Source organism: Apiospora kogelbergensis, assembly GCF_038363985.1.
Source record: "Apiospora kogelbergensis strain CBS 113332 chromosome Unknown utg000009l_segment0_segment0, whole genome shotgun sequence".
NCBI lineage: Eukaryota > Fungi > Ascomycota > Sordariomycetes > Amphisphaeriales > Apiosporaceae > Apiospora > Apiospora kogelbergensis.
Window position 1 is genome coordinate 2,441,823 of NW_027117426.1, and position 26,695 is coordinate 2,468,517.

At 54.3% G+C, this 26,695-nt stretch overlaps 12 protein-coding genes across 12 annotated transcripts; 6 read left to right on the forward strand and 6 right to left on the reverse strand.

Moving 5' to 3' along the window:
* Nucleotides 1-706: 706 nt before the first annotated feature.
* On the reverse strand, nt 707-1,069 carry PG998_013856 (uncharacterized protein; the record flags this gene model as incomplete). The annotated part of the gene is made up of 1 exon (XM_066880672.1): nt 707-1,069. One exon carries the CDS (start codon nt 1,067-1,069, stop codon nt 707-709), a length of 363 nt encoding a protein of 120 aa, XP_066724811.1.
* A 1,143-nt stretch (nt 1,070-2,212) lies between these two features.
* On the reverse strand, nt 2,213-3,697 carry PG998_013857 (40S ribosomal protein RACK1; the record flags this gene model as incomplete). Its single annotated transcript, XM_066880673.1, has 5 exons — nt 2,213-2,638; nt 2,832-3,149; nt 3,273-3,399; nt 3,484-3,521; nt 3,656-3,697. The coding sequence occupies 5 exons, from the start codon at nt 3,695-3,697 to the stop codon at nt 2,213-2,215; spliced, it is 951 nt and encodes a 316-aa protein (XP_066724812.1).
* Nucleotides 3,698-4,694: 997 nt separating this feature from the next.
* Nucleotides 4,695-5,740, reverse strand: PG998_013858 (uncharacterized protein; the record flags this gene model as incomplete). Its single annotated transcript, XM_066880674.1, has 2 exons — nt 4,695-5,374; nt 5,434-5,740. 2 exons carry the CDS (start codon nt 5,738-5,740, stop codon nt 4,695-4,697), a joined length of 987 nt encoding a protein of 328 aa, XP_066724813.1.
* A 721-nt stretch (nt 5,741-6,461) lies between these two features.
* On the forward strand, nt 6,462-7,895 carry PG998_013859 (serine/threonine protein kinase; the record flags this gene model as incomplete). Its single annotated transcript, XM_066880675.1, has 1 exon — nt 6,462-7,895. One exon carries the CDS (start codon nt 6,462-6,464, stop codon nt 7,893-7,895), a length of 1,434 nt encoding a protein of 477 aa, XP_066724814.1.
* A 330-nt stretch (nt 7,896-8,225) lies between these two features.
* PG998_013860 (isochorismatase family protein family) lies at nt 8,226-11,093 on the reverse strand (the record flags this gene model as incomplete). The annotated part of the gene is made up of 1 exon (XM_066880676.1): nt 8,226-11,093. One exon carries the CDS (start codon nt 11,091-11,093, stop codon nt 8,226-8,228), a length of 2,868 nt encoding a protein of 955 aa, XP_066724815.1.
* A 1,405-nt stretch (nt 11,094-12,498) lies between these two features.
* On the reverse strand, nt 12,499-13,560 carry PG998_013861 (peptidase M43- pregnancy-associated plasma-A; the record flags this gene model as incomplete). Its single annotated transcript, XM_066880677.1, has 3 exons — nt 12,499-12,510; nt 12,608-12,877; nt 13,489-13,560. The coding sequence occupies 3 exons, from the start codon at nt 13,558-13,560 to the stop codon at nt 12,499-12,501; spliced, it is 354 nt and encodes a 117-aa protein (XP_066724816.1).
* A 210-nt stretch (nt 13,561-13,770) lies between these two features.
* On the forward strand, nt 13,771-14,156 carry PG998_013862 (uncharacterized protein; the record flags this gene model as incomplete). The annotated part of the gene is made up of 2 exons (XM_066880678.1): nt 13,771-13,900; nt 14,041-14,156. 2 exons carry the CDS (start codon nt 13,771-13,773, stop codon nt 14,154-14,156), a joined length of 246 nt encoding a protein of 81 aa, XP_066724817.1.
* Nucleotides 14,157-15,447: 1,291 nt separating this feature from the next.
* On the reverse strand, nt 15,448-16,070 carry PG998_013863 (cytochrome-c oxidase- subunit VIIa). The gene is made up of 4 exons (XM_066880679.1): nt 15,914-16,070; nt 15,795-15,837; nt 15,672-15,702; nt 15,448-15,550 (listed from the first exon to the last, which is right to left on the reverse strand). The coding sequence occupies exons 1-4, from the start codon at nt 15,938-15,940 to the stop codon at nt 15,463-15,465; spliced, it is 189 nt and encodes a 62-aa protein (XP_066724818.1). The 5' UTR covers nt 15,941-16,070; the 3' UTR covers nt 15,448-15,462.
* Nucleotides 16,071-16,359: 289 nt separating this feature from the next.
* Nucleotides 16,360-17,503, forward strand: PG998_013864 (mitochondrial 54S ribosomal protein uL22m; the record flags this gene model as incomplete). The annotated part of the gene is made up of 3 exons (XM_066880680.1): nt 16,360-16,399; nt 16,478-17,299; nt 17,364-17,503. 3 exons carry the CDS (start codon nt 16,360-16,362, stop codon nt 17,501-17,503), a joined length of 1,002 nt encoding a protein of 333 aa, XP_066724819.1.
* Nucleotides 17,504-19,070: 1,567 nt separating this feature from the next.
* On the forward strand, nt 19,071-19,836 carry PG998_013865 (uncharacterized protein; the record flags this gene model as incomplete). The annotated part of the gene is made up of 2 exons (XM_066880681.1): nt 19,071-19,219; nt 19,302-19,836. The coding sequence occupies 2 exons, from the start codon at nt 19,071-19,073 to the stop codon at nt 19,834-19,836; spliced, it is 684 nt and encodes a 227-aa protein (XP_066724820.1).
* Nucleotides 19,837-21,021: 1,185 nt separating this feature from the next.
* PG998_013866 (uncharacterized protein) lies at nt 21,022-22,522 on the forward strand (the record flags this gene model as incomplete). Its single annotated transcript, XM_066880682.1, has 4 exons — nt 21,022-21,159; nt 21,222-21,349; nt 21,563-21,932; nt 22,010-22,522. 4 exons carry the CDS (start codon nt 21,022-21,024, stop codon nt 22,520-22,522), a joined length of 1,149 nt encoding a protein of 382 aa, XP_066724821.1.
* Nucleotides 22,523-24,768: 2,246 nt separating this feature from the next.
* On the forward strand, nt 24,769-26,516 carry PG998_013867 (uncharacterized protein; the record flags this gene model as incomplete). Its single annotated transcript, XM_066880683.1, has 2 exons — nt 24,769-25,560; nt 25,647-26,516. 2 exons carry the CDS (start codon nt 24,769-24,771, stop codon nt 26,514-26,516), a joined length of 1,662 nt encoding a protein of 553 aa, XP_066724822.1.
* Between the last annotated feature and the right edge of the window lie 179 nt (nt 26,517-26,695).

Here is a 26,695-nt window from a genome sequence, read left to right on the forward strand (position 1 = left end):
AAGACGACAGTCGCAATCTCCTCCAGTTTTACAGAAATTCGAGTTTTGGGGAGTTTGCCGATGGATCCAAACAAGCCACTACAATCGCCAAGAATGAGTCAGACCGGTGTCTTGACCGAGGCGCTTACACTGGAACTGGCAACCGGTATCGTCAGGGGCAGCGAGACGGTACACTTATAAATTAATTTCGATGCTGAGCTCTCTCTATCCGGGAATCCGCGGTGCTGGGTCTCCGCCTTTTGTGTAGGGTTACATTTGCTTCGCCAACTGCATGAGTACCAGCACTTCCATAGGACGCGACGAGAAAGATCGCGCATTAGGCTCAAGTCCATCTAGCACCAATACATGAATTGACCCGACTTCAACTGAACATTCTGGCCTTTGGCGCGCCCATGCTTGTTACCACTGTCAATTTGACCACCCAGATCCCTCTCCCGGGCTTTCATTACTTCATTTGTTGGTAGCCACCTCTTCAAACAAGACAGCTGTGGACATCGGAAGCAACCCGAAGCGGAAACGCATACTCATTCCGCCATGCATATCTACAGCAGCCACTCTGCATACTGTTATTTCATGACCGGCAGCATGGCTACCATCGTCACTGATTATTTCCTCTCTCTCTCTCACTCATACATTTATCCATCACTCTGCGCCCGTTAGTCAAGCCCGAGCCCGGGCATCGAACCGCCTCCCAAACAAATCATTTTCACCCGGCGCCAGCGGCTTTCTTCGGCGCCGCAGCCGGAGCGTGACTCGCTGATGCCGTAGCCGACGGCTGGTTGTCGTAACAGGTGGCGGCGATAGTGCAGTGGCAGCTGTTGTAGCAGGTCTGGCAGTGCGCCGAGGGGTCCTGTCCGCCGAGCTCGACGTATGAGCAAGAACTGCTCTCGCGGCGGCAGTAAAGGCAGTCCTGACAGTCCGCGGGCATGAGCGGCGCGTTGCAGCCCTGGCTGCAGGTGAGGCCGCAGCTTTTGCAGCCAGAGTCGCAGGTCGGGAAAGCTTGCGTCGAGGCCGAGGCGGTGGCAACGACGACGGACAAGAGGGCCGCGAGGACTTGGGTGGTGCGCATCTTGTGTAGTATCTGGTATGTGAGAGGTCGTGGTAATCAAGTATTTTGCTCGCGCTTCTCTTGCTCCGAGTGTTTCTTGCTTGCTTCGAGAATCGAGGGCAGCGGACTTGGGTAGCGACAGTCAGGTGGGCAAATGGTATGAAAAGACTCGGATGATTACAAAGAGGGGAGAGAGCCGATGGTCTCTTTTATAGGTCTTTTGGAAAACGAGAGGCCAGGTCAATATAACCGGCCGTTGTCAACTGGGCGGCGGATGAATTCAGTTTGACTCCAGTTGATTGCCAATATCGCGTGTCTGCATTAGCCCTGTAGCAGCGAATAGCATATGGCATGCGACATGCAATCCACAGTATAATAGCAAACCCAATATCATGAGAACGGGGATGATCGTGTCCTCCTCGCCTGCCATTCAATTGACTCGACTCTGCGCAAATAGCCCCACCACCAACCTGGCATGGTGAACTCTAAAAAACTCGTAATCGGTATAGCATCTGGATTCGAAGGAAGCCGGGTGATGAGGTTGAGTCTGTCGTGCTGAGTTGTGTGCTGGAAAACATGAATTCTACTAAAGGAAGTCAAGGTGACGCCGAATCTCGTCAACAGCCACTGATGAATCATGTCCCGAAAATGTAACACAAATACACCAAACCCCACCTGAGCGTACAGGACCGATATATACCACTCATAACCATTTGATGTCGACTGCTCTCAATGGGAAGCATCAGCGGTGGCGCTTGTGCAAGAGGAAGGCCGAGGCAGTACGAACAGCAACAACTCCCTACCTCTTAGTGGCGCCATATCTTGGGATGCCTTCATTCAGATCCATACATTCACAAGTTCAAGTAACACAATAGAATTTGCGAATTTTTTTGTTCTTCTTCTTGGGGCGAAGCTGAAGCACTCAATGAGTCTCTCCTGATGCAATGATCACGTAATTCATGACAGTAGCAAGCAAATAACAACATAGCTTCGTCTGCTTAACAGCGTATCTTTTTCCCCGATCGTCTGTCGCATTGCATATGTGAAAGTTGCCATTTTCCCAGTAAAGAAGACCAAATGACAAGCCCATCCCTGACGCCCAGTCAATGACCATGACAAAACGCGACTCTCCCCATAACCCGACGCATCAATCCCTGAACATATTTATGCCCGGGACATGACACCCCAGGCACGGATGATGTTATCGGTGTAACCAGCGAACAGAGTCTGGCCATCAGCGCTCCAGGCCAGAGACACACACTCGGGCTCGTTGCTCTTCTTGCCGACCGAGGGGAACTCGGGCTTGAGCTCGTCAACCTTGCTCTTCTTCTCGAGGTCGAAGATGATGATGCTGCTGGCAGTGGCAGCGCACAGCCAGTAGCGGTTGGGCGAGAAGACGAGAGCGTGGATCTCATCACCGGCGTTGAGGGAGTACAGGTGCTTGGACTCGTTAAGATCCCACAGCATGGTGGTACCGTCCTTGCCACCGGAGGCGCACAGAGAACCATCGGGGGAGATGGTGACGGTGTTGATGTATCCGGTGTGGCCGATGTGGTCAGTCTGGAGCTTGCAGGTGGAGAGTTCCCAGACCTTGAAAACGAGTTAGCCAGGTTGCTCTTGCGCACTCGGTCCTCGTTCTTCTCAAAATGGGAAAGTGGTGGGTTTGATCAGGGCAATGGTGAAAAATTGTCTCATGGCAAGCCGAAGCAAGCTCTGAAGTAGCAAATACGTTTGCAAACATCATGTCAAAAAGCAAGGGAGATTGCGTGCGTGGCAAACGTACCTTGACGAGCTTGTCCCAGCTGGAGGAGACAATGACCGGGTTCTGGGGGTTGGGCGAGAAGCGGACGCAAGAAACCCACTCGCTGTGGCCCTTGTCGGTGATGGTGTACTTGCAGTCACCGAGAGTGTTCCACAGCTTGATGGAGCGGTCGCGAGAACCAGAGACGATCTGGCGGTTGTCGGCCGAGAAAGAGACGGAGAGAACGTCGTTGGTGTGGCCAACAAATCGGCGGGTGGTGGTACCGGTGGCGAGCTCCCAGAGACGGAGGGTCTTGTCCCAAGAGGCGGACAGAGCGTAGGCACCGTCGGAAGAGATAACCTGTAAGCCGCAAAGAATAACCCGTCAGCTCCCTAATCCCGTCCAAAGTCCTGATGGTGCAAAGCCCTTCCAATGGCACACCTGAGTGTCACCCATTGGTGGCAGAGTGGAATTTTAACGTACACAGTCGGAGACGATGTGGGAGTGACCGTGGAGAGATCGCTTGGGGTAACCGTATTGCGACTCGTCACGGGTGAGGTTCCAGATGATCAGAGTCTTGTCGCGCGAGGCGGACAGGAGCATGTTGGGGCTGTTGAGAGAGGGTGCCAGTTAGCATCCGAATATTCTTCCCACAACGTAATTCGCAATGTTCTTTCGGGGAGGGAATTCGTACTTCTCCATGGAGGTAGCCAAGCTGGTGACCCAGCCATTCTGTACAACCAACGATTAGCATGGCCGTTCCGCAACGATCCTCTGCGATGCGTCCAGTCTCGAGTCCCCAAGGCGCAGTGGCCGGGCGAAGCTGCCGCATCGCATGGTGGGAATCTGTGGCATCGTCAACTTACGTGGCCCTCGAGGGTACCCTTGAGAATCAGCTGCTCAGCCATGGTCACTTCTGCTGCAAGTCTTCGGAAATTGGGGACCTGAGGTTGGGGGAGGGGGTGAGAGAGAAGAAGGGTGGAAGTGAAGTGAGTAAATAGACTTCTTTTTCTTCGCTGGGCTTGAGCCGAACTTGTTCCTTTGCTCGATATCCTCTGCAAGTTGGCTTTGCTATTGCAGCAGCTGCCAAAAAACGGGAAAATTTGTGTGGGATGCACAATGATTCGGTTAGGGTCAAGGAAATCCACTTAGCTTCCGGAACTTTGCAGGGGGTTTTTGCTATCGGCTATCAGCCTCGCGGGGCTGCAGCCAATCAGAGTCTTCAACGCAAGCACCTATGAGAATGAGATGGGGGAGCTCTAGATTCTGCTTTAGAGAGCGCAAGCAGCCGGCCGACCTCACAGCCTACCCACCGCCCACTGGAGAGAGAGACATGTTGTTTCATTACCCACAACCAGCTCAAGGTCTACTTGACTTGACTACTGACCTATCTCATGCCGCCCAACTTTGGCCAAGGGTCCAACTGGGGATTCAATACTTGTACGCGTTGTTTCTGGATGACTACAACTCCGTGCATGCTATGCTGTCGCATTGGCCATGCCATTACATGATTCATCCCAGTCTGTTGAGCCAATCTTGTCATTGCTTGCATTCTCAGCTGCACATCAACTTGTGATGCCGTCACTTCTCTGCCGCCAAAATTGCAACGCCCTAGCTATGATGCTAGGTCTATACAATGCAATGCAGTGCTATTGATGGGGGTATCTCAAAGAAAACAAAATCATGCTGTGTCCGCTACTCTAATGCCATGCTGCCATGCTGCCACGCCACACTATCGATGCGCTGCCTCTCCCAATGTTGCACCCAAGCGCCGCCCTGATCCTCTACTATCCATCCTCGCCTCGGAGGGAAGTGGCCCCTTCCCTGTCTTCTTCCATTCGGTATTCGATCGAGTTACGAAGCTAGTTTTTCTTCGCCCGAGATTCCTATGCGTCACAAACAACATTAGCCCCTGCTTGTCATGGTGTCAAGCGGACCTCTGCTGCTCACTTTCGGCACGTCTCTGCGCATGAAAGATGCATTATAGTCCACCACGATGCTGTGGTCTGCAACTTCTTGCGTTCCAGTTCTAGTGGCGCTTGCCGGAAGGAATGCCTTCATCGTTGCCTCCCAATTCTCATGGCGCTCTTTGCTATGCTTGTGTCGTTTGGCCTTCTCCGCCATCTCCTTATGGATGCTCTGTTTGGAAGCTCGTTCGATGTGTCGCAATGCCTCCTCGCTCTTGCGTGCCTCTGCTGCTGCTTGTGTCCTTTTCTTCTCCGGATCGGGTATCTTGGGTTCGGCTTCGGTGAATCGGTATGTATGCTTTGGTGGGAAACTTGGCAGCGTCTGAGGAATCCAGGTCTTCTCCTTCCTTTCCTCATCGCCATCAAGTTCAGACCCCAAAAAGTCTGTCGGCCGGATCTTGAAGTAGTCGGTCTCCGCTGAAGTCGGTGTGGGGTCGTAGAACTCGACATCCAGCTTCTCCTTCTTTTTCTTGACAAGTGGATTCACCAGATGTGGTTGTAGATAAGACATTCCCAGGTTATGCCCTCGTAGAACCTTTTCGAAATCGGCTGGTGTTGGGTCGTGCCTTCGCGCAGCTTCCGCATATAGTTTGAGATCCGCGATGAAACCTGTCAAGTCTGGTGCAATGTAGCGTTAGTACTGCTGGGGCTTGCCACAGATCCATGGCGACACGTACAAGCTTCGACATTGTTCGCGAAACTCTCCAAGGCCTCCGGGGTGGCCGCGTCAAAACCCACGTACTCCAGCGCCAGAGCTATTGATCTCCGTAGTCCATCGCGTCCCATACTATCGGAATTGGGTCGCTCGCTCAACTCTTGCTGTAGCGCGAAGCTCGTCATGTCGGAATAGCCTGCTGTGGGCTTCGGGGTCGGTTTGGGCGCGACGACTGCCGCCGTACGCTGACGCTTAGACAAGGGCTCGTCGAGACTGCTGTCCGAGTCGACTGAGGAGCGTCGCTTCTCCAGGCGCGTTGCGGTCTCCATCTTGGACATGGTCTTCACTGGGAAAATATTGGAAGAGCGTCTTGGTTCGAACGTGATGGCGTCAGAGAGACGAGGGCGACTTTCTGAGCGCGAGTCGCGAAGTCGATGTCAAATGTCAATTTCTGGACAGCAAGCTTCGCAAGAGAACCGATGAATGCGATTACAAAGTGATGGGTACCTAGACGCGCTAAGCCCGATAAACCGATAGGAAGAATGCGCTAAGATCGATAAGAAACAGAGGTCCACTATCGACTGTCTTGGCGAATGGCACTGACTGGATGCTGGACGAAGAAGTTCACGCATTCGCGAACGACGCGTGTGGCGTGCATGTAAGCACCGTGTTTCCTTGTGTGCAGAAGATGCTTCTGGATCTGGAAAATGGAATCAATAATGGTTTGTTATCAATCTTTCTGCTGCGTCTGGCAACCAGACCAATGCACTCTTTCCCTTGCTGGTCTGGCGTTATATGGAAAAGTCCGTCCTAGTTTCTCTTGGTGGCTGAGTTAGGCGATCTAACTATAGAAAACCCCTTGTCAGCTTCATATCTGTACAATCACTTCTCATTCCATTAAACATTCAATAGATAAATCTCATTATTTTTCATTCTAACTCTTCGTTCTTCCTCTCTGCTAACCCTCTCCTCCTTTGCGACCTTGGTTCTATTGAGGGCCGGATTTCGATACTGGTGGACGTTGTCTCACCTCGGTCCATCACCACAATCATGGACTCTCCGAACGCCGCGGCGGTTGCTCGTGAGCCTATAACAAAGCTGAAGATCACAGAACCGCTTGCCAGCTTCCCTCCGGAGATTTTACAGCACGCAACTTCCCTGGTCCAACTGGACCTCTCAGGCACGGGGCTGTCCTCGCTACCCGATGAGTTTTCGTCGTTCACGTCACTAAAGGTCCTCTTCCTCTCCTCCTGCCGCTTTACCGAGTTCCCTGCCGTACTGTCGCGATGCCCATCCCTCGAGATGGTCGCATTCCGCGGAAATGGCATGCGCAGCGTGCCTGAGGATTCCCTGCCGCCGCGTCTGCGCTGGCTGATCCTGACAGGCAACGAGATCGAGGCCCTGCCGCGCAGCATTGGCAAGTGCGCGCGCCTGCAGAAGTGCATGCTGTCGGGTAATCGGCTCGCCGGGCTCCCGGAGGAGATGATGAAGTGCACCAAGCTGGGCTTGTTGCGTCTGAGCGCAAACCAGATCCAGGAGCTGCCTGGTTGGCTGTATGAAATGCCCGAGCTGGCGTTTCTGTCGATTGCCGGAAATCCGTGTACTGGCGGCGAGTTGGTGGAGTCCGAAGTTGCCCAGGTCGGTGAAAAGGGTGATATGGAGGAGGAAGAGGGACTACTCAAAATCCCTTGGACTTCACTAAGCGTGCATTCTTTGCTCGGCGAGGGAGCGTCAGGGATAATCTCCAAGGGCACCTTCACCCTCCCGAACGGTTCGACCCAGGATGCGGCGGTTAAGATCTTCAAGGGCTCAGTGACAAGCGACGGAACACCGATGGACGAGATGCGCGCCTGCATGCGGGCTGCGTGCCATCCCAACCTAATCGACACTCAAGGGCGCATAACCGACCACCCAGACGGCCCCGACAAAAAGGGTCTTGTAATGGAGCTGATCCCGCCCACCTACCGAACACTGGGCCTTCCGCCCTCGCTCGACAGCTGCACGCGCGACTGTTTCGCGCCCGATACCTCAATGACGATGGCGCAAGGCGCCGGCATCCTCCATGGCATCGCATCGGCTGCCCGCCACCTACATGCCAAGGGCGTCGCGCACGGCGACCTGTACGCCCACAACATCTTGTACGACGAGGGCGGGCACGCCATCCTCGGTGACCTGGGCGCCGCATCTATCTACCACCACACCGACACTGTCACCGAGCGCCGCGCCCATGAGAGGCTCGAGGTCCTCGCCCTCGCGCACCTGATGGAGGACATTTGGACGTTAGTGAAATCAGGTTTGTCCTTCTCCGCGGCCGAGCTCAGCGCTGCAGTTCTCCTGGAACGTCTTCACAAGCGGTGTGCAGTGAGGCAAGTCGCGAGCCGTCCCGGCCTTGATGATATCACAGATGAGCTGCGTAAGATCCGTGAGCTGGCAGAGGGACGAGAAGGCGGGGCGTTGGACGTGTTCGGGCAATTGCCAAATTAATATAAACTAGACTAGACAGCTACATTGGGCTTTCATAACGGATGATAGACCAGTTATAACGAGGAGCAGATTAGACATTTCATACATATAGACGAACTTAGATTTGGGTAGGATTCAGACTAGGCCAACAGACTTGGAGCAGAGGCATGCAATCACAGACACTAGAATTGGTCAGAAGGCCGGCCATCCAGGATAGACAGCAGATAAGCGCAAATATAAATAATTCTGCTCTCCAAAACCTCATAACATTCCGATCCGGGTTCTCTTGTTCACCAGGAGATGCATTTCATAGATGACAAAACATGTCCCGCCCCAAATCGTGGGATTTACTCACTCTCCTTTTTGGGGTGACTTCTGCTGGGCGACCCGCGGAACTAGAGCCCCCCCCAAAGCCTTCTGTACTGACTCTCGCTTCATGATCCGACAATAGTATGCCTCCAACTCTGTGAAACCCGCGAGCGGGTCCACATTACCTTCATCTCTGATGACTGCCTGTTTGATCTCGTGAAGCACCGGCCAGATCGCAAAGTCCGCGAGGGTCATGGAGGGTCCAGCAATGAACTCCGACTCTGTCGCGTACGTCTCCCAGACGCCCAAGTGCTTACGTAGGGCCGCTGCTGTCGTGCCGCTACTGCCGATACGGCGTTTCTTGGAAAGTAAGTCTATAGCTTGTTGGAACCTCGTGAATACTGATGGCCCGAGGTTATTATACTTGCTGCGCTGGGTCACGTATAGCATGATAGCCAAATCACCCTGGACCACCGACTTCGCCTCATCATTGTCAGCCAATTTGATGGGCTGGTCTTCCTCTTCTTCATCTCCCATTTCTCCCACCACGCCGGCTACCGCGTCATCCTTCGCGGTGGGGACCGGAGCCAGGCTCCCCTTCGCGTATCCGATGCCATACTCGGCCAGCATGATCTGGACTCGCATATTCGCAGCAATATCGCTCGACGTAGACAGCCTGGGCGACGCGGAAAGGTTGAGCACATCAAACCCGGCACCGTAATGCGCCTGCCAGTCGAAGTAGGACGACTGATTCTCACGACCAAACGCCTGCAGCATCCCAACGGCTTCAGGGGTGGCCCCATTGGTAACTGGCCGCGCCTGCTCACGTGCCTTGGCCGTGGCGCCCTGGCCCCAGATTCTGACGTGCTCGCTGTTCTCGCGGTCGTCCACCAGGAAGGTTCCTATCTTCCGGAACGTCAACGAGATGCGTGCACCGCCGAACGCAAGCTCCTCAGAAGTCTTCTCGCGTTCCTGGCGTTTGTCCTGGCGGATGGCGTGTAGCCAGCGCATGTTGGTCTGCAGCCCCATCTGGCACATCGAGTTGTGCGGCAGCTGTGCGCGCTGAGAGGCCCGCTTGGCGCCGCCGTTGGTAGTCGATGGTTCGGGAGATGGTGCAGATTCCATTGTCGCCGTTGCCGCGCTTTCTTCTTTGACCTTGAGCGGACGCTTAGTCCGGAAGATCATCGTTCGCTCAGCGCCCAGGCTGACGTTGACGATGTAGCTTCCCTTCGCAATATCCAACGTCTTATCGCTATGCTCGGAAATGTAATCGTTGCCATCGCGATAGAACTGTATCAGCGCATGGTTAAGCGGATGTCCGACTTTCTCCTCCACGACGTCCTTGATCTGCTTCACCGTCGACGTCCATGGGAGCAAAGGCGGTGACTCATCAGCCGGATGGCGGTAGATTGGGATATCACCTTCCTTGCCAACTTCACCCTGGACAGCGACCAACCTAGGCACCTCGCCGCCTTGGTGCGACATTCGTAGCCATTGGACCTCGTCTCTCAGCTCATCGAAGATGCCAGCAACTAAATCGTCAGGGAGAACATGATAGTGGATTCGAGTATCCCCTTCGCAGTAGGGATCGCTCACACTGGATTTGACGTTCTGTTCCGCCCGTGCCTCAGTCACCTCCTCTTTATCCGGATTCCCCTGGATCGTGCAGTCTTTCATAGCACATGGCGAGAATTGGGTGTCCGTATCTGCATGTAAAGCGGTGGCGGACCCTTTCTTTGCTCTATCCAGCCCGTCCTTTATTGGCGGCGCAACCGTTTCTGGATTCTCTGTAGCCTTGCTCTGGGTTTCGCTTGACCCAGTACCGTTTGAAGCCTCTGCATTTCCCATGGTCAACGACTGCATGGCATCTTCGAGAGTCTTCTCACTGTCCCGACTTCGGGTGGCTTTGGGGTGAAAGCTACCCCGCTTCTCCGACGTTGCGCCTGGCATCCCTTCTGGGCTAATAGCCTCCGGCGGCGGCTTAGTCTCAGCTTTGGCGCGCAGAGATGATCGAGATGGTGTGACGGAAGAAGATTCCTTTGGCGGAGGATGAGACTTCCCATGTTCTGCTGGAAGTATGTCATCTATGGACATATTTGCAAATGATGAAAGTACCGAGGCGGGCGCGGGTGTTCGGGGTAGCCTTGGCGTCGTCGCTCCTGACTCCTTTTTGGCCGGCGCCTCTTTCGGTTTCAACTTCTCAACTACCTCCTTGGCAGAGACAACTTCGCACCCAGTAGTCTTTACAATATGTTTGAGTGCGTTGTTGTGTCGCATACTGTTGCGACGACCGCAGCAATCTTCAACAACCGTGATATCCAGCCCGTGGCAGGCTGCGTCCATGGCCGAGGCCTGGATGCCAATGTTGGTCAGGGCTCCGCATAAGAATATCTCCGTGACAAACTTCATCCTCAGCCGCTGGAGTATCTCGTCGGATTTGAAGGCGGAATAGTGCGATTTGATAAAAGACATATCCTTCTTTTCTGATATCACTTTCAAGGCCTCGGGGAGTTCGGCGCCCGTTGTGCCCGGGCGGACACATACTGGGCGCTCCTGACCTCCTGTCGTCAGAAAGGCCTCGGAGCAGTTCGATGAAGGCTGGTCGTGCGGATTTGCCTGCGGACGGCGACCTCGGGCCACCGCCCGCCGCCCGCCGATCATTGGGGCATCCGATGTCAAGATAGACTCATCTTCCGGGTCCCTGTTGTCCTCATACACACTGCGGACCCAGATAACGTCGCCGTGCGGCCGGAAGGCCTTCACCAGGTCCGATATGCGCTCCGTCAGGTTGTTGGGTAGCGTCACGGTCAATGCTCCCTCGGACGACAAAAAGTCATTTTGAGCATCAATAACGACCAAGGCCTTTCTTGTGTTGAGCTTCGGGAAGAGAGCCGGGTCAAGTGTCAACATGGCTATGTTCCGGGCCCGATAGAGATATCCAGAAACTTTCGTGCAAGTTTTTTAACTTTGTTGTGAGACAGGCGCCCTAGCACGGTGTTCATAGAAAGTCCCAACGGCAGCAAATGTTCTCATCAATCCAAGCGACGAGTATAGCTTCAAGGCATAGTAGTGTACCCTTGTAGCTCTCTTTCTCTCTCTCTCTCTCTCTCTCTCTCTCTCTATGCTTGATAAGTCATCAGCAACGGCCATGTATGCATATTAATAAACATCTGATATACCCTAGCCTCTGCTCGGTAGAAATAGACACAATCGCCCCTCAGTGTTACAGCATAGGAGGAGCATAGGGGATGTTCTAGAGCCTTTATTATTAATAAGGTTAAGGCTCAGAATGGCGCATTTCCACTGAGTAGGCAGGCAGTAGGGTAGTAAAGCGGGGCCAATTAGTGCCAATTAGCACTGTAGCAAACGGCAATTTATTATGTATCAACGAAGGAGGGGGTTGGGTTTGCAACTGTAGGTATTACGGGTGGCATTCAAGATAGTCATGTCCACCGGACGGGCCGGAAAACCAAACAACAAAATGAGGCAGGAAGGGGGAAAAGAAAGCACACAGGCAGGTCGCCGACTTACCATGGTAGAATCCCGGATTCCTTTCCTTTCTTTGCCTACGCATCATCGTCCGAAAGTGAAAAAATGGTGTCAGGCGGCTAGACTGGGATCTGCTTCCTTCGTCGGGTCCGATGATACAGGTCTCTACTTGCGCACATGCATGCAGGCATACATATCTGCAGTTGGGGCACGGCTGCTTCGTAGATCTGAAACTGTCACCTCACTTTGCCATGCGTGCGACTTGTTACTCTGGTTTGTTTGATCATGCTATGTAGGTATCATAGACGTCGCGTCCATGGCAAGACATATTCCCATGTACGTGTGCGTCTACATACTAGCTCCGACTTGTGAGACATGGCACAGGGGCTGGTTCCGTGGGGGCCATTGCTCCACGCCTGCGCGAGTACCCACAGACAACAACGAAAACCTGTGCAATATCACGGATTCGGACTCCTACACGTACACGTAGGCCACTACCCTTGTACGACTGCGACTGGCTACAAGATACATGGCTTTCTTGTGGGAGGTTGTGCCACCATGTCTTCCCGGTGGCACGCAGTCGCGCCGTTCTGAAGTCGTAGATCCTCCGAGGAGGGGGGATATGTATGCAATACACTCCGTACACGGCACCTACATACATATACATACATCCATCCCATCTTTGGCAGGGATCATTGGAACAATGAGAATGGATTGCCATGTAGCGAAACTTAATCACAAGTTTCCATCATGCTGTGAGCTGTCGGCCGTCGGATTCTGATATACGGCTAATTGCCAGACCGCTTGGTTTTCCAAGTCTGGTGTATCATCTGCTAACCTGCAAGTAGTGGTGAGTGAGGCTTCGGTCAGCGTTAGGCATAGTCCCATGCATAGACACCTTCTCTAGCCCGAGCCTCCCATCCCCTATTTCTCACCAACTCTGCTCTCCTCTCCCTCTCACCAAGTGCCTCGTCCACACTCATCCCCACGCCGAACCCCGGGACTTCCTGTCTCTGGACATGCAGCCACCCCCTCCAGCTCGTTATGACATCGGCCACCAACCTCTCGCCGCGACCATCCACCCCAGGCCCTCCAAACCCGCCGCTCGTGCCGCCGACTACCACAGAGCCCCACCAAGCCCGGTTCCGGCTCGCGTGGGGTGCGTACAGCATGTACTCGCGCGCCGCGGCCAGCGAGGCCCGGATCTGTGATTGGTTTGCGCCGCGGGCTGGGCGGTAGACGTATATGTGCTTCAAGTCATTTCTCGTTGCTGGGTAAGAGTTTGGGTTCGTCGCGTTAAGAGGGGTGCTGGTGCTAGGACTGGTTGATGAATCGGAGAGAAGACGGGTAACGTCGAAATGGTGGTCTACATCAATAATGGTAACTGTGTATTTGAGCGGCGCTGCTATCAGGGTGGATACTAGGTGGTAGATGAAGGGGAGGTAGCGCCCTGAGAGTGAGAGTAAAGGAGGCGGGAAGGTTTGTGAGATTTGATGATGCCGTGTAATCAACGTCGCTAGAGACGGGAAAGGAATCAAAGGATTCAGGCCCTGAGGACGATTGGAGCTTGTGCCAGACAAGGTGGAAGTGCGAAAGTGGCTGATCAACTACAGCCAGTCAGCTACTGATAAATGTCCATGACTGTGTCATTAGTAGTGTAAAGCGGATGGTGGTGTAAGAGCGGCTTGGATGTTATGAAGCGGCGATAAGATAAGATAGGATGCAAAATGATGCTTGAGGCTGCGATATCTACATCTCACCATCTGATGACGGGATAGGACTTTCCAAGGGCTGGTGTGGGATTACAAAAGCTCACCTGTTCTAGACTTTCTTCTTCGACCTCGCCCAATATTCTCGCACCTTCTCGCCTCGCTGCAGTGGGGTCCATTGCCAAAGCTTCTTCGTGCCTCAGCAAATCGACACACGACTGCAACCGATACAATAATACCCCTATTCCAGGAGTCTTGCTCACTGCCCTAGTTCCCCCCCGATCCTTGGGTTTTCCGCAGCGCGAAGAAAAGTCGACCAAGAGCTGCTTTTGGGGCCGACTTCAGAAGACGTCACTCGTCCTTTTCTGTGTAGCAAAGGAAGGCTTAAGATGACACCCCCATGCCGCACCTTCACGACGGCAGCGCTTGAGTCGGAGATCCAGACAAATGACACAGGCAAGAAGCGCAAGCTGGACCGCGGCCAGAAGGATATCGATTTATCGCAATGTGCGCTCCTGAGTATGTTGCAATACGAATGTCAGGTTGATCAACCTGAGATATCCAACAGTCCGGCGAGATGTTGGCCCGTGCAGAGATGGTTCAGGAGGTAAGTCGATCAATCAGTTTTCGGACTGTGTCGCCCCTTTTCATATGTCAAGTTTGGATTCGTGTTCTCATAGGCAACGGATTGCACGGGCTGGGAGACGAAGATGAATCGATGATGGAGATTGTCATTGCAGCGTGGGCGGAATCGCTCTACAGCAGCGCTATTTGACCCCCACACCACTCGTGCCCAACACAATGACAAGAAATTTGAGAAGACCCAGAAGGCCTATAGTAGAAGTTTCGGGCGAATAAATCTAACTCGGGGTTTATTAGGTGTCAAGACAAAAGGGGTAGCTTTCTGGTCGAGACTACGCAGTGGGAAAAGCAAAAAGGGACCGACGAGGCAACGCGTGAAATATGAATCTGGGATAATACGGCAGCAGCTTCACCATCACAGCAAAAACAATTCAGAATTTCATATATGAGCCTATTCTGTCGCTTCGGTAGAAGAAGGGTTCGAATCGATATTGAGCTGCTGACGCTAGAATAGCTTAAAATGGTCTTGTACACGCACAACTGTTAATTCACAAGGGTGCCTCCTCGTTAGATGGCAAATCATATATATCAGTGGCAGTCTTCCAGGGATACCGGATAGTGATATACAAGTGAACAAACCTGGTATTAAGGGGCCCTATATATACGAACATTGTCTTCTTGGTTGGCTGGAAATTTGTACAAATGCTACCCAGCAAAGGGGCTACGATATTACCACTCAAACAGGTTGGATGAATAAATCAATAAGGTCAAAACGAAGGCCAAATGTCTAGGGCAGTATTGATCTCTTTAGTCGCCACGGCAGCTTGTAATACCTCACTTACGTACGCGCTGGGTCGGTGGCTAAACATGCATATCGCAGGGTTGAGCCTCATACGGGTCAGCATAATCAGGGAACTCCCAGCCGTGAGATAGAGAAGTGAAGCGACTACAGAGCCATTGCATGCAAGACCAGAAGGTTGACGCTGAGACGGTCTCCTGGTAAACCACCCTTCCCTTGGATCAAATAGCACGCCCACCCAATACAACTACCTCTACCCAGAGAAAAGATTCGGTTGGACAGATGCAGTGAGAGCTCATCCGTGAGGCCGGTTAAGACTCTAGCCCTGCGGTACGTTCAGCTTTTCTGGCGGCACATAAGATATGCAGCACTCATGTTGATGATATCGAGAATCACCTTGCGAACGAAGTACCCGATGCTGTTTCCCTAGGCCGACAACGTCCGCCCTCTCAAACCCCTTCAACAACGTCACATTATAATCATGCCAAATTTCGAATAGTGCTCAATCAAGTCTGAATTGCCGGGGGTTCGTATGGTACAGGTTGGTTGAGTCATCGAAAAAGCAAAGCAGTGAAGCCAACCCAACCCCGGTCTATGCACTTATCTCCAACCAGACACAAAGGGAATCAGCATGATATCCGTTGGGCGCCCATCTCATAATAATGCCCCTCCACACCCTGTCGTTCGTCCATCGACAAACTTAGTTACCCTGCTTAGCGGCGCGGTCCTTCTCGAGTTGGGTGTAGAAAGCATCGCGGGCGTTGGTGCGGGGCATGTGGAAACCGTGCCTATATCGCGAGTTAGATGGTTGTCTTTTTTTTGCAGTGATTCGGTAAATGTTGCTTGGCTGGGTTTCCGATTGTAGAAGAGAGGCAAAGTGTGACTCAATTGGAAGGAGAGCAATCGTACCAGAAGACGGAACCCATGGCGGCACCGAGACCTGTGGTTTGAGGTTAGCGATTGTTGGTCTGATGGGCAATTCGAGGTTCGCGAAGAAGAGACGGGGCTGCGGCAGGTGCTGAGGTGACATACCGAGGGCAATGCTCAGGTCAAAGACGAGACCTCGTCGGAGCATCTGTGTATCAAGAGTCAGTCGTCTTCCGGCGCTTCGGGGCGGGTCGCATAAGATCCATTGAGGTCGGAATACATACACCAGTGATGGGCTTGATGGGAGCCATTGTGACTGAATTGGTAGAGAGGAGATTTGGTGTTTTTGCCGAGGTCGTTTGCGTATGTGACGTACAATTTGCAAAGGGAAGTTATTCGCGCTGGAAATCGAACGACCATTCATTCAATTGACTGGAGCTCTCAGAACCAGAACCGAGCTACTGGCGCCGCCTCCCCCCCAAGCTGCCGAAGTGTGAAGTCACGTGCGGCTGATGCGCAAAAGGATGCAAAGGATCAATTTGGGTGGGCAAATTCAAGCCCGGCCACTTTTCGGCGTGCTAAGCTCCGACACCCGACCATGTGGCATTGGATCCCTGGCTGGGCCTAGCTAGATTTTAGACGTTGAGGGTATCAATTCTCGCGATCAGCCCTCGATTCAGTGATTCGTTGGAGTGGACGTCACAATTGGAGACTTGACCGTCTTGCAGCCATGAGTCTTCCCTTGCCGGCCAGGCGGCTGGTGCAAACCGGTACATACAGTCCTCTACCTTCACATACTTGCAGCTCCAGCATCGGTGGTGTACTAACCTCGCCTTGAACGCCCACAGCCCGGTCTGCAACAACATCGAGCCCTTCGCTCCATCTCCGCTACCTCCTACCATCTACCCAGAAACGCCATGCCTCGTGGAACCCCTTCAGCTGGGGCAAGTCTTCGAAGCCGAAGCAAGATCCCCTCAGCCTCGAGCTAACCCGCCGAGAAAACGAGCAGAAGATCTACAAGCGCATGTCGGACCGCACCAGCGGTGATTCCATCTTCGAGGACGAGATCCAGGACGCCGAGCGCCGCAACGAGCCTGAAGGCGAGGGCGCAACCAAGGCCTCCATGGCCGGCTACGAACTGTCGAACATCAAAGAGCACAAGATGCGCGCCCTCGACCCGGACCCACGCTGGCGGGTCCGCTGGCAGCGCCGCCAGGTCATGCAGATGGTGCGCAACGGCGGCAAGAAGCTGTCCAAGGACCAGCAGATCAGACTGGTCGAGAAGGACCTGACCTTCCAGAGCGAGAACATGGAGACCTCGATGAAGAAGCTTGTGCACCTGGCCCACCAGATCGCCGGCAAGCCCATCGAAGAGGCCATCACCCAGATGCGCTACACCAAGAAGAAGACGGGCAAGCAGCTCGTCTACTACCTGGAGGAAGCTCGGGATAGGGCCATCGTGAGCCGCGGCATGGGTCTGGGCAAAGCCAATGGCCAGACTTTCGCCGAGCCGAAGCAGATCCAGACCAAGGACGGCAAGTGGATGGAGGTCAGCGATCCCACACAGTTGTATGTCGACCAAGCATGGGTTGGCAAGGGCCCTTGGCGCGGTTACCGCATTCGGTATCACGCTCGTGGACGTTCAAGTGCCATGTGGCATCCCTCAACACGTACGTTACCATTGCCCTTAACCATATCATATTAGATCTGAGCTGTCACTAACTCGTTTTGCAGACATCAACTTTGTCCTGAAAGAGGAGAAGACGAGAATACGCCAGCACCAAGAAAGAGTGGACAAGCAAGCCAAGGCTAAGCCTTGGGTACACCTGCCTAACCGGCCAGTGACGGCGCAAAGGCAGCATTACTCTTGGTAAACTGTCATGTGTTGGGGGAAAGCGTCCGTCAAAAGATGACCCATGTATTGTACATAGATGTAAAAACGAAAGCAATACGGTGTAATACTATGATCATGGCCAAATCTAGCATGCCTTCTTCTCCTTTACGCTCGAAAGTGATTCTCGGAGATAGTAGTCATCACACACTGGACCGTCGGCATCTTCATAAAAAGCGACCCGTGATAAGACGATTTCTCGATTTTGCAGGAGGTCGGTTGCATTAAGCCAGGAGAAAATTATTGACACAATTACTATACATAGTCCGGAAAGTCAATTGCGATCCAACTTCTCGGCATGCGTCTCGAATACGATCTCCGGGCAAGACTCGGCGAACCTCTTGAGGATTTCACCGAGGTCGAAGTGCTCAGCGTATGTTAACGGATGAAGAATGTATTCGAACCCAGCAATTTCGACACGTAATACGATGGCCGGCTAGTGTGCTCAGCACAGCTTTCCTCACGACTGAAAGCATCTCCAACCGACTACTTGCGAAATGCAGTTTCTATACCAACTGTAGCGTTCATCATGATACCCTCTGCTTCCCCTGGAGCAAGCGTAGCGGTGGCATTCAAATTTGGCGTATGGTGATTTGCAAGACGGTTTCGTGGGATAGGTCATAGGCAGCTGGCTGTGAGTAGGCACCGGCAATTGCCACAGGAGGCGTGCCCACAGCCCAGGAAGCCGATGTGGCCAGGCCCAGAAAGTGGCGATTGCAGAAGTCATCTCGAAGCCCCAGCGCGCTGGGCCATCGGACCGTCTAGGTCCAAATAGGAAAGCTGTGGCTCATTTGTAGGTTAGCTGATGCCAACGAAGCGATGAAGATGCTCCGATACTGGGATGATTATATCACACGGGTGTGGATTTGTAAGATTAAATCAAGTGTTGTGCTTCAGATGCTGGCACCGAGGCAGCCCCCAGGTGCCAGACATCCTCCAGGCGGATCGATGAGGTCCCCGACAGCCCGGGGTATTTTGATCGTGATTCATGCGCTCTGTAGCGTTCCTAGTGCTTGGCCCAATCGTTAATTTAAGCTTAGCGGCTCTCAGTGGCTCCCAGTGGCCTCAGTGGGGGCGACGGATGGTCTTGCCCTGCTTGCCGGGTGCACCAGCCGCCTGAGGAGTGCCTGAGGAGTGCCTGAGGCGTGCCTGGGGAGCCCGAAAGCCCACGAGATTGCAGAAGCCCATAGCGGTCCGCGGGTACGCGAGGCTTCTGACGAGATGACGAACGCGGCGTACCCCCTGGCTGCACTTTTTTTGCACGCTAGTTATACAAGCTGGCCCTCCGTCCTGCTAGCCAGGCAAGCAAGGGTACTTAATCTTAGGGGATGAGACTGTGCCGCCGCCAGTGGTGCAGATATGCAAACAATGGGGAAGTCAATAAAGACGGCGGCCTCGCCCGTGTGCTTTCCATTGTTGTTTGCCTCTGTTTCTTGCCGTCACATTCGTTTCGTTCGAACCAGTACCTATTAGTACGATAATCAACCCACTGCTTCGGCTACCTTACATTCATTACCATTCTGGGGTTTGATTCGACTTCCAACTTCACCATGCACTCCGTCCAAACCCTGCTCGTGGCAGCACTCCTTGCTGCCCCCATTGCGGCCAAGACAGATATTGGCGGCTGTATTTCCACCGCTACCAAGAACCAATGGGGCGAGGCCAGCATGCTCTGGTATGTGCCGGGAACCGGTGAGGTGTAAGTTATGGCCATGCTGCAGGGCGGCGTCCAGCGCCCAGCGTATACGTACTGAATGTTTTTTTTGTTGACATATCAACAGATGCGAGTTGCTTGATTGTGGTGGGGGCCGAGCTCCGCCCAAGACCAACGTGCCAGGCTGCGGCAACTACAAGGGCACTGCATCCTACACGCCCACCTTCCTTCCCGGTTTCGGGTCCGAGGCTGCGGCCTCTTCGACTGCCGTGTCTGCCGCGTCGTCTGCCGCATCAACCACCGCTGCCGAGGCCTCGAGTGTTGTTTCGAGCGTGGCCAAGACCTCGAGCGCCGCCCACGCCTCGAGCATTGTCAAGACTGGCCTCGTCACCGAGACCAGCTCCCCCGCCGGCACCACCATGCTGACCGGCGTCCGTTCCGGCACCATCACCGAGGCCGCCTCGACCACCACCGCCGGCAGCGCAGAGACTGGCAAGACAGCACCGGCACCCAAGGAGGACAAGCCCCAAGGCGGCGAATCGTCCTCGACTTCGTCTTCATCCTCGTCCTCGACCACTGCGCCTACCGGTGCGGGTGTCGCCGCCTCCGCTGCTCCTTTCGGCATGATCGTGTGCTTGGCGGCAGCCATCGCTCTATTCTAATAGCACTGAGAAGCCATAATAAAAGCGAATTTCCTGCTAGTCGTGCCGCTCGCATATACTCGTCCGTCCAGCTACGGCGGGAAGTTCATAGTCAATATTATCAGATATCGTATACCTACTTCCCATCTGTGAGCGTATCGCAACATTGCTGTTTTCGCCAAAATTGATCATATAATTGCGTGAACCAACTTTGTCTCGGCCTTGGCAAGCATTGTTAATCTGCAGCCTCGCAGTTTTCGACATTCGCAACTTCAACAGCTCGTTGGTGAGACTTTGTAGGCAGCAGTTACCAATTATCGCCAGTATGCCGCTGCCAGTAGTCCCAGGTGCTACGACCAGTAAAAGGTTGCGAAACTAGCGTATCCCCGTGAAGATAGCAAGAAGAATGGACATGCGTCTGATGGCGTGCGCGTGCCCTCGAAATACCCTTTCCCTTCTGGATACGCGTTCGACTTGGCGTCTCGCCCCATTTCCTGCATCTCCTGGCATTTGGTGCGTCGACCTGAATATCGAGGCGAAGTGTTCAGGATCTGGAGTTACGGACCACTGCAAGCTTTAATGCACATGTTTGATGACCTTGAGCTAACCGTGTAAGGCCGATTGGTCATCAGCCAGGCCGGTGCTTATTCCCGGAGACAGTGAACCCGGCGTTCATCCCTTCTTGTCAGACACGTTCCAGGAGGAATATCCCGCCTAAGAGCATGGCGGCGCAGATCTTCGCAGAGTGCCTCGAATCATGGAGTTCGGAGAAGCCACACGTGGCCGTGGAAGCTTGATTCCTATTAAGGGACCCCATTGCCCCGGGTTGCCTATGTTTGGTAATCTGGTAGGGCCCCGACTCGACAGCTTGTCAACATTGGCTTGGCCCAGACTCTGAACAACACAGGATTCACGACGACCGACTCATGAACCCTCGAGCTTGGCCCAGAAACATCACGTTTCGCCCTGTTGTACGCAAATATTGGCAAATGTTTCAACTATTTAGAGTTTTGTTCGTTGTCTCGAATGGTCTGATGTGGCCAGCCTGGGTTCCCTATCGTGATTGTTGGTTTCTCATGTGCTCATATCATCTGTGTGTCCCTGCCACCATGTAAGCTGGCTGGGGCCAATGATGTATTCCTGGTGGCTACTTGTGTTCTTTCTCCATGCCTCTGCGATACACCAGTGCCAGCTTCAACCGCTTTGATGGACCCTTTCACCACCGAGGCTTTTACGCTGCTTGGGATCGGCCTCACGGTGATTGTCTTACGAACCTATACTCGATTTCACGACACGGGCCTGAAGGGCCTCAAGAGCGATGACTATCTTATGTGGTTGGCCGCGGTCAGTCCCGCAATGTGCGAACCGAGAACCATGGAGCTCGACGTCTGACTTCTTCTGAGCAGTTCGCTTTCAGCATGGAGACCATGATAGCGTACATGGTCAGTCATTACTGGGCCGGCCTAGCAAACAGCTCTATGACAGACGAGGAACGCAGGACGCTGTCCCCAAGTGACCCAGAATATCGCATACGGTCAGTCGTTGTGGCAGCCATCTCGAGCTTGCTAACTATCGCCGTTACTCAGCTGACGCGGTCAGTAGCGTGAACGGTTCAAAGACGCATATCGTGGGCTGGTGTAGCTATACACTTGTACTATGGGCCACGAAGGGCTCCATGTGCGCGTCAGTCATGAGAGCTACCAGCTGTTTCGAGGTTTACTTCCGCCAGCAGCTGACTCCGTCGCAGATTCTATTTGCGCCTTACGGAAGGACTAGAGCCTTTGGGGGGCCGTGTGCAGCTTGGCTTCTATCTGTTGGTCATTACCTACGCGGCCGTCACTTCGACCATCCTCTTTTCCTGCGGCTTGCCCTTTGAGAAGAACTGGCAAATCTACCCCGAGCCAGCGAATTCCTGCCAGACCACGGTGTCCATCGTCAACTACCTCGTCACGGTGACTTTGAACATTGTGACCGACATTTACTTGATGGCCATCCCGGTGCCGATGCTTCTCAATGCTCGCTTAAAGACCATCAAGAAGCTTGGGCTCTGCCTTTTGTTCTCGGGAGGCATATTCGTGGGCACGGCTGCTATACTGAGGTGCGTTCTCGCATTGAAGGTAAGTCGCATGTTCCACGTGGTCGACGCCAATGGTGACGATGACCAGAAACCTCGGACTAACGAGCTCGAATTCAGGATCCCAACGACAATGCCGACACTTCAGCCGCCTGGGCAGTTCGGGAGAGCTTTGTGGCCATCTTGGTCACCAACATGCCGGTGCTATGGCCCTCGATCCTCCGGGCCACGCAGGCGGTCCGCAGCGTCTTGTTGCTCAGGTACGCGAGCCTGCCGTCGGAGAGAGGCACATCGGCACAGCCAGTCTACGAGCTCCGGACCAAAAAGGGCCGCCGGATGCGCAAGTCGACGTACCACATCACCACGACAGGCGGCGCCTGCGATTTCACCCACACCACTACTACTAAGACCACAAGCCCGGGCACGCAGGGTGGAGGGGAGGAGGGGCGCAAGGCGGCCAAACCCTTCAGCCAAAAAGGGATTCGGCTTCATATTGCTGAGTGCATGCAACTAGACGAGATGACGCCGCCAGTAAGGCCGCCCGGGTCAGAACAGGAGCAATGCGCGTGGCCCCTAAGCCAGGCCCAAGTGGGAAGTTGTGTCGCAGGCAAGGAACACCACTTAGTGAGATGAGACTCGGCGCATGACGTACTGAAATGCCGGAGACTCACTAAACGTAGAATATGATCGAAGCGAATAAGTCTATTTGGCCATCCTGCGTTAAAGGACTAAATGAACAAAGGATCGACAACTGGCGCTTTGGTGGATTCACATTGACACTGGGTATAGTGTAGTATAGTGAGCCAATTTTCAACAACAAGCATGTGCTTAGAAAGCATAACAGGGGCGCTTTGACGGAGTGGTTAACGTGATTGACTCGAATACCGACATCAATTTCCTTCGGGAGCGCAGGTTCGAATCCTGCAGGCGTCGTTTCTTTTTTTGTTTTCTTCTTAATTTCCGGAGTCCTTGGCTCTTCTTTTTGCTCAAGATTTGCTTTTCTTGGATAACACGGAGAAAGTCCTTCGGAGGAACGTGTTTTTGGTCGCGGGCATCAACAAAGACACACTGGGTGTGGCATCAGCACGTATCCATTGTACCGAACTTGGGAGCGTCTCAATCTCAGTCTTCTTCCAGTTACTAGGTATTCCATTTTGCTGCAGCCTTACATGTTCGATGTATTCGTTAGGCGTGGCCAAGAATCCTGTAGAGACCAGTGAGGCTTGCTCTCTCGTCGAAAGCGGTGTTTGCTATAGTAACATCCTGCCTATGCTATAGCCCTGACACTCTCTACATTACATGCACGACTCAGTATAGCACTCTTACCAGCACTCTGTGCACGGTGAAACTTACACACCAGCCACCAGCCACCCTACCAAGTAACCTCCTGCTGTCTAGCCCCAGTCCCCCACCAAGTCCAGTCCAAGTCCCCAACCAACGAAAGAGTCTTCCTCCCTATATAAGCTCCCATAAGCACTCTGCTCCCCAACAAACAACCAACACACCGACTGATCGTCACAACGATCGGATCTCATCGCAGCTCGGTTAGCTCAGTTGGTTAGAGCGTCGTACTAATATACTCTCTCGTGAGCTGAGTATAGTAAGTAATGCGAAGGCCATGAGTTCAAGCCTCATACTGAGCAGCACCTTCTCTTTTTGCTCTGATGCACCCCCGGAAAGGCATCGATGGTTAGAGCCGGGTACTTTTTGACAGTCTCTATTCTATTCCCTGCGTGGGTGTTGTTTTCTTTGGTCTGTTCATTTGAAGCCCCGCGATATAGTCACCCCCTACCCCAGCGGGCGGCACAGCATACTAAGACAAGTGTTCACTAGTGCGTCCAGTCTCATTGGAATGTGACCTGATTAACCGGATTACTGACCTGATGCACCTCCAATGTGCACTTCTATTATTAGAGCATCTCGAAAGATGAATGTTCCAGCTCTGCATCCAGTGCGGGCCTCAGCCGGCTACAACGGGACCGTTGGCATCGACTCTTTTCTCAATCCAGACGATTCGGTCAATAGTTCCATGCCACTTCACCTTTCGTACCAACGACGTGGACGACAGCTTGCACACGCTTACTGAGAACGAGACAGTTTCGGTCACACAATGACAGGTATCGTCAAGAACCGGCCACGAGAAGCTGGTTCGATGACAGCCTCTTTCCCGGGATGGAAAAGAACCTTGTCCAGGCGGACTGCTGCACCGGTGCCTGATCCCCCTATTCCCGATGCTGTTGCTATTCTTGACGACGCACCGCGCAGCTAGACTTGATTGAGGAGGCTGCCCTGGTTCTTACCCCTGCATCTTGGCGGAGCTGACGCACATCACTAATCTTGCCGTCCACCCCAGAGATTTATGCCCTCCTGCACTTCCTGCACTTCCTGCACCCCCTCCATCTCTACGAAGGGAGCTGACTGATCCCATACCATGTTCACCGCAATCAGTAATGCCATTTCGTCGTGCTACTGAATGGCCTGCAGTGGATGCTGTCGGAAAAGTCCCCAACAGGCCGGCCTTACTAAGGTCGTAAGCACATCGTGTTCCTGCCCACAAGGGTGGTGGTGGTGGTGACCGGCGGAGGAACCACATTCACTCCCTGCCGGGGTGCTATAGGGCTTGTTACTCCGGGCTCAGTCGTCGGCCTCCTTCTGCCCCCAAGAGCTCAGCTGGGTGGATATACCTCGTTTTCGGGCGAGCCTTGCCGCAAGGAGGGACGCCATAATCATCAGTTGCGACGAGATAAGGGCCGGTACGAGCTTCGCTGCTTGGCCTGAGAGGTATATAAGGAAGGCTCGGCAACCGTGCCGTGGACTTCTTCTCCTCGCTTCACAGTCGCAACCACATCGCCAAGGTCCTCCATTCCCGCTGGATAAAGATGAGACTTCAACAGCTACTCCCAGTGCTGGCGGCCCTGATGGGCGCCTCCCTCGTCGAGGCCAAGGCCGTCTTTGCTCACTACATGGTCGGCAACGTCCCGAGCTTTTCGCAGGCTGACTGGGAAAAGGACATCGAGATCGCGAAAACCAGCGGCATCGATGGCTTCGCGCTGAACGTCGCCGCCGGCGACACCGCCAACAACCCGTCGTCGATCCAGAAGGCGTTCGCCGCGGCCGAGAGCAAGAACTTCAAGCTCTTCTTCTCCTTCGACTACGAGGGCTGGGGCGCCTGGAACGCGGGCGACGTCACCAACTACATCAAGCAGTACAAGACGTCGTCGGCCTACTTCCTGCGCAACGGCCAGCCGCTCGTGTCCACCTTCGAGGGCGTCCAGAACACGGGCGATTGGCCCGCCATCAAGAGCGCCACCAACGCCTTCTTCATCCCCGACTACTCCTCCAAGGGCGCAAGCGACGCCGCCGCCCAACCTGGCGTCGACGGCCTCTTCAGCTGGGACGCGTGGCCCGAGGGTGCTCACGACAAGAGCTCCCAGGTCGACAAGGACTACGTCAGCGCGCTGGGCGGCAAGCCCTACATGATGCCCGTGTCGCCGTGGTTCTTCACCAACATGCCCACCTACAAAAAGAACCGGCTCTGGCGAGGTGACGATCTGTGGTACGACAGATGGCAGCAGGTCCTCGACGTAAACCCCGAGTACGTCGAGATCGTCACCTGGAACGACTACGGCGAGTCGCACTACATCGGCCCGCTGTACCCGGCCCAGTACCCCGTCTTCGGGTACGGCGGCTCCCCTATAACTACGCCGAGGGCATGCCCCATGACGGATGGCGCGCCTTCCTCCCCTACATCATCCAGAAGTACAAGACGGGCTCCGCGTCCATTGCGCAGGAAGGCCTGGTGTCCTGGTACCGCACGCAGCCCGGCACAGCCTGCGACACAGGCGGCACCGTCGCCAACGACAAGAACTACCAGACCCCCTACCCGCCGGCTGAGGTTGTGCAGGACAAGATCTTCTTCTCGGCGCTGCTGAACTCGGCCGCCGACGTCGCCGTCTCGGTCGGTGGCGTCAGCCTCTCCGGCGTCTCGTGGCGCAACACCCCCTCCGGCGGCTCGGGCATCTACCACGGCAGCGTCGCGTACGGCGGCAGCCGCGGCGACGTGGTCGTCACCGTCTCGCGCAACGGCGGCCAGGTCGCCCAGATGAAGGGCGCGGCCATCACCAACGACTGCAAGGGCCGCGCCGAGAACTGGAATGCCTGGGTTGGCAGCGCCAGCGGCTCAGGTACGAACCCTCCTCCCACCACGACGACCGCTGCGCCGCCGCCGCCGAGCACCACCACTGACCCTGCCCAGCCTCCACCTAGTACCGGCGACGCCTGCGTCGAGGGCGCGGGCGACGGCAACCTCGGCGGCCTCTGCTCGTTCGCTTGCCATTACAACTACTGCCCCGCCGGCGCGTGCCGCTGCACGAAGCGCGGCTCGGCCGTCAGCCCCCGCCCTCGACCGGACAGAAGGGGTACCCCAACGTCAACGTGCCCGGGCGCTGCGGCTACGTGGGTCTCTGCTCGTTCGCATGGGATCGCGGGTACACCGATAACCTGGCCGCTTGCGGATCGGATCCGGCTGGTGCTGCGGGCTGCTAAGTGGTGTTTGTTGGACGGCTTGGTCAACTGGGGAGCATGGTTATGGGTCATGATGACTTGGATACATAAATCTGGGTGTTGATTTATCTCGTACGGCAGCCAGATTACCGCCCCCGTGCCTACTGCTATTACAATACAATAATAACTCAGGTCCCACTCCAATACGCCTTTCCCTTTCTTCTCTCTGGCCTCGCTCGTCTTCGGTGTGTAGTCTGAATTTGTCCATCGAAAGCTGCCGCTTTTCTGTGCCTTGGTGAGCCT

Coding starts and splice junctions, on each gene's coding strand:
- PG998_013863 (XM_066880679.1), bottom strand. CDS start 15,940: ATGGCTCCCATCAAGCCCATCACTGGT. Junction 15,838..15,913: donor CCATCAAGCCCATCACTGGT/GTATGTATTCCG, acceptor CTTGATACACAG/ATGCTCCGACGAGGTCTCGT. Junction 15,551..15,671: donor GCCATGGGTTCCGTCTTCTG/GTACGATTGCTC, acceptor CTCGCGATATAG/GCACGGTTTCCACATGCCCC.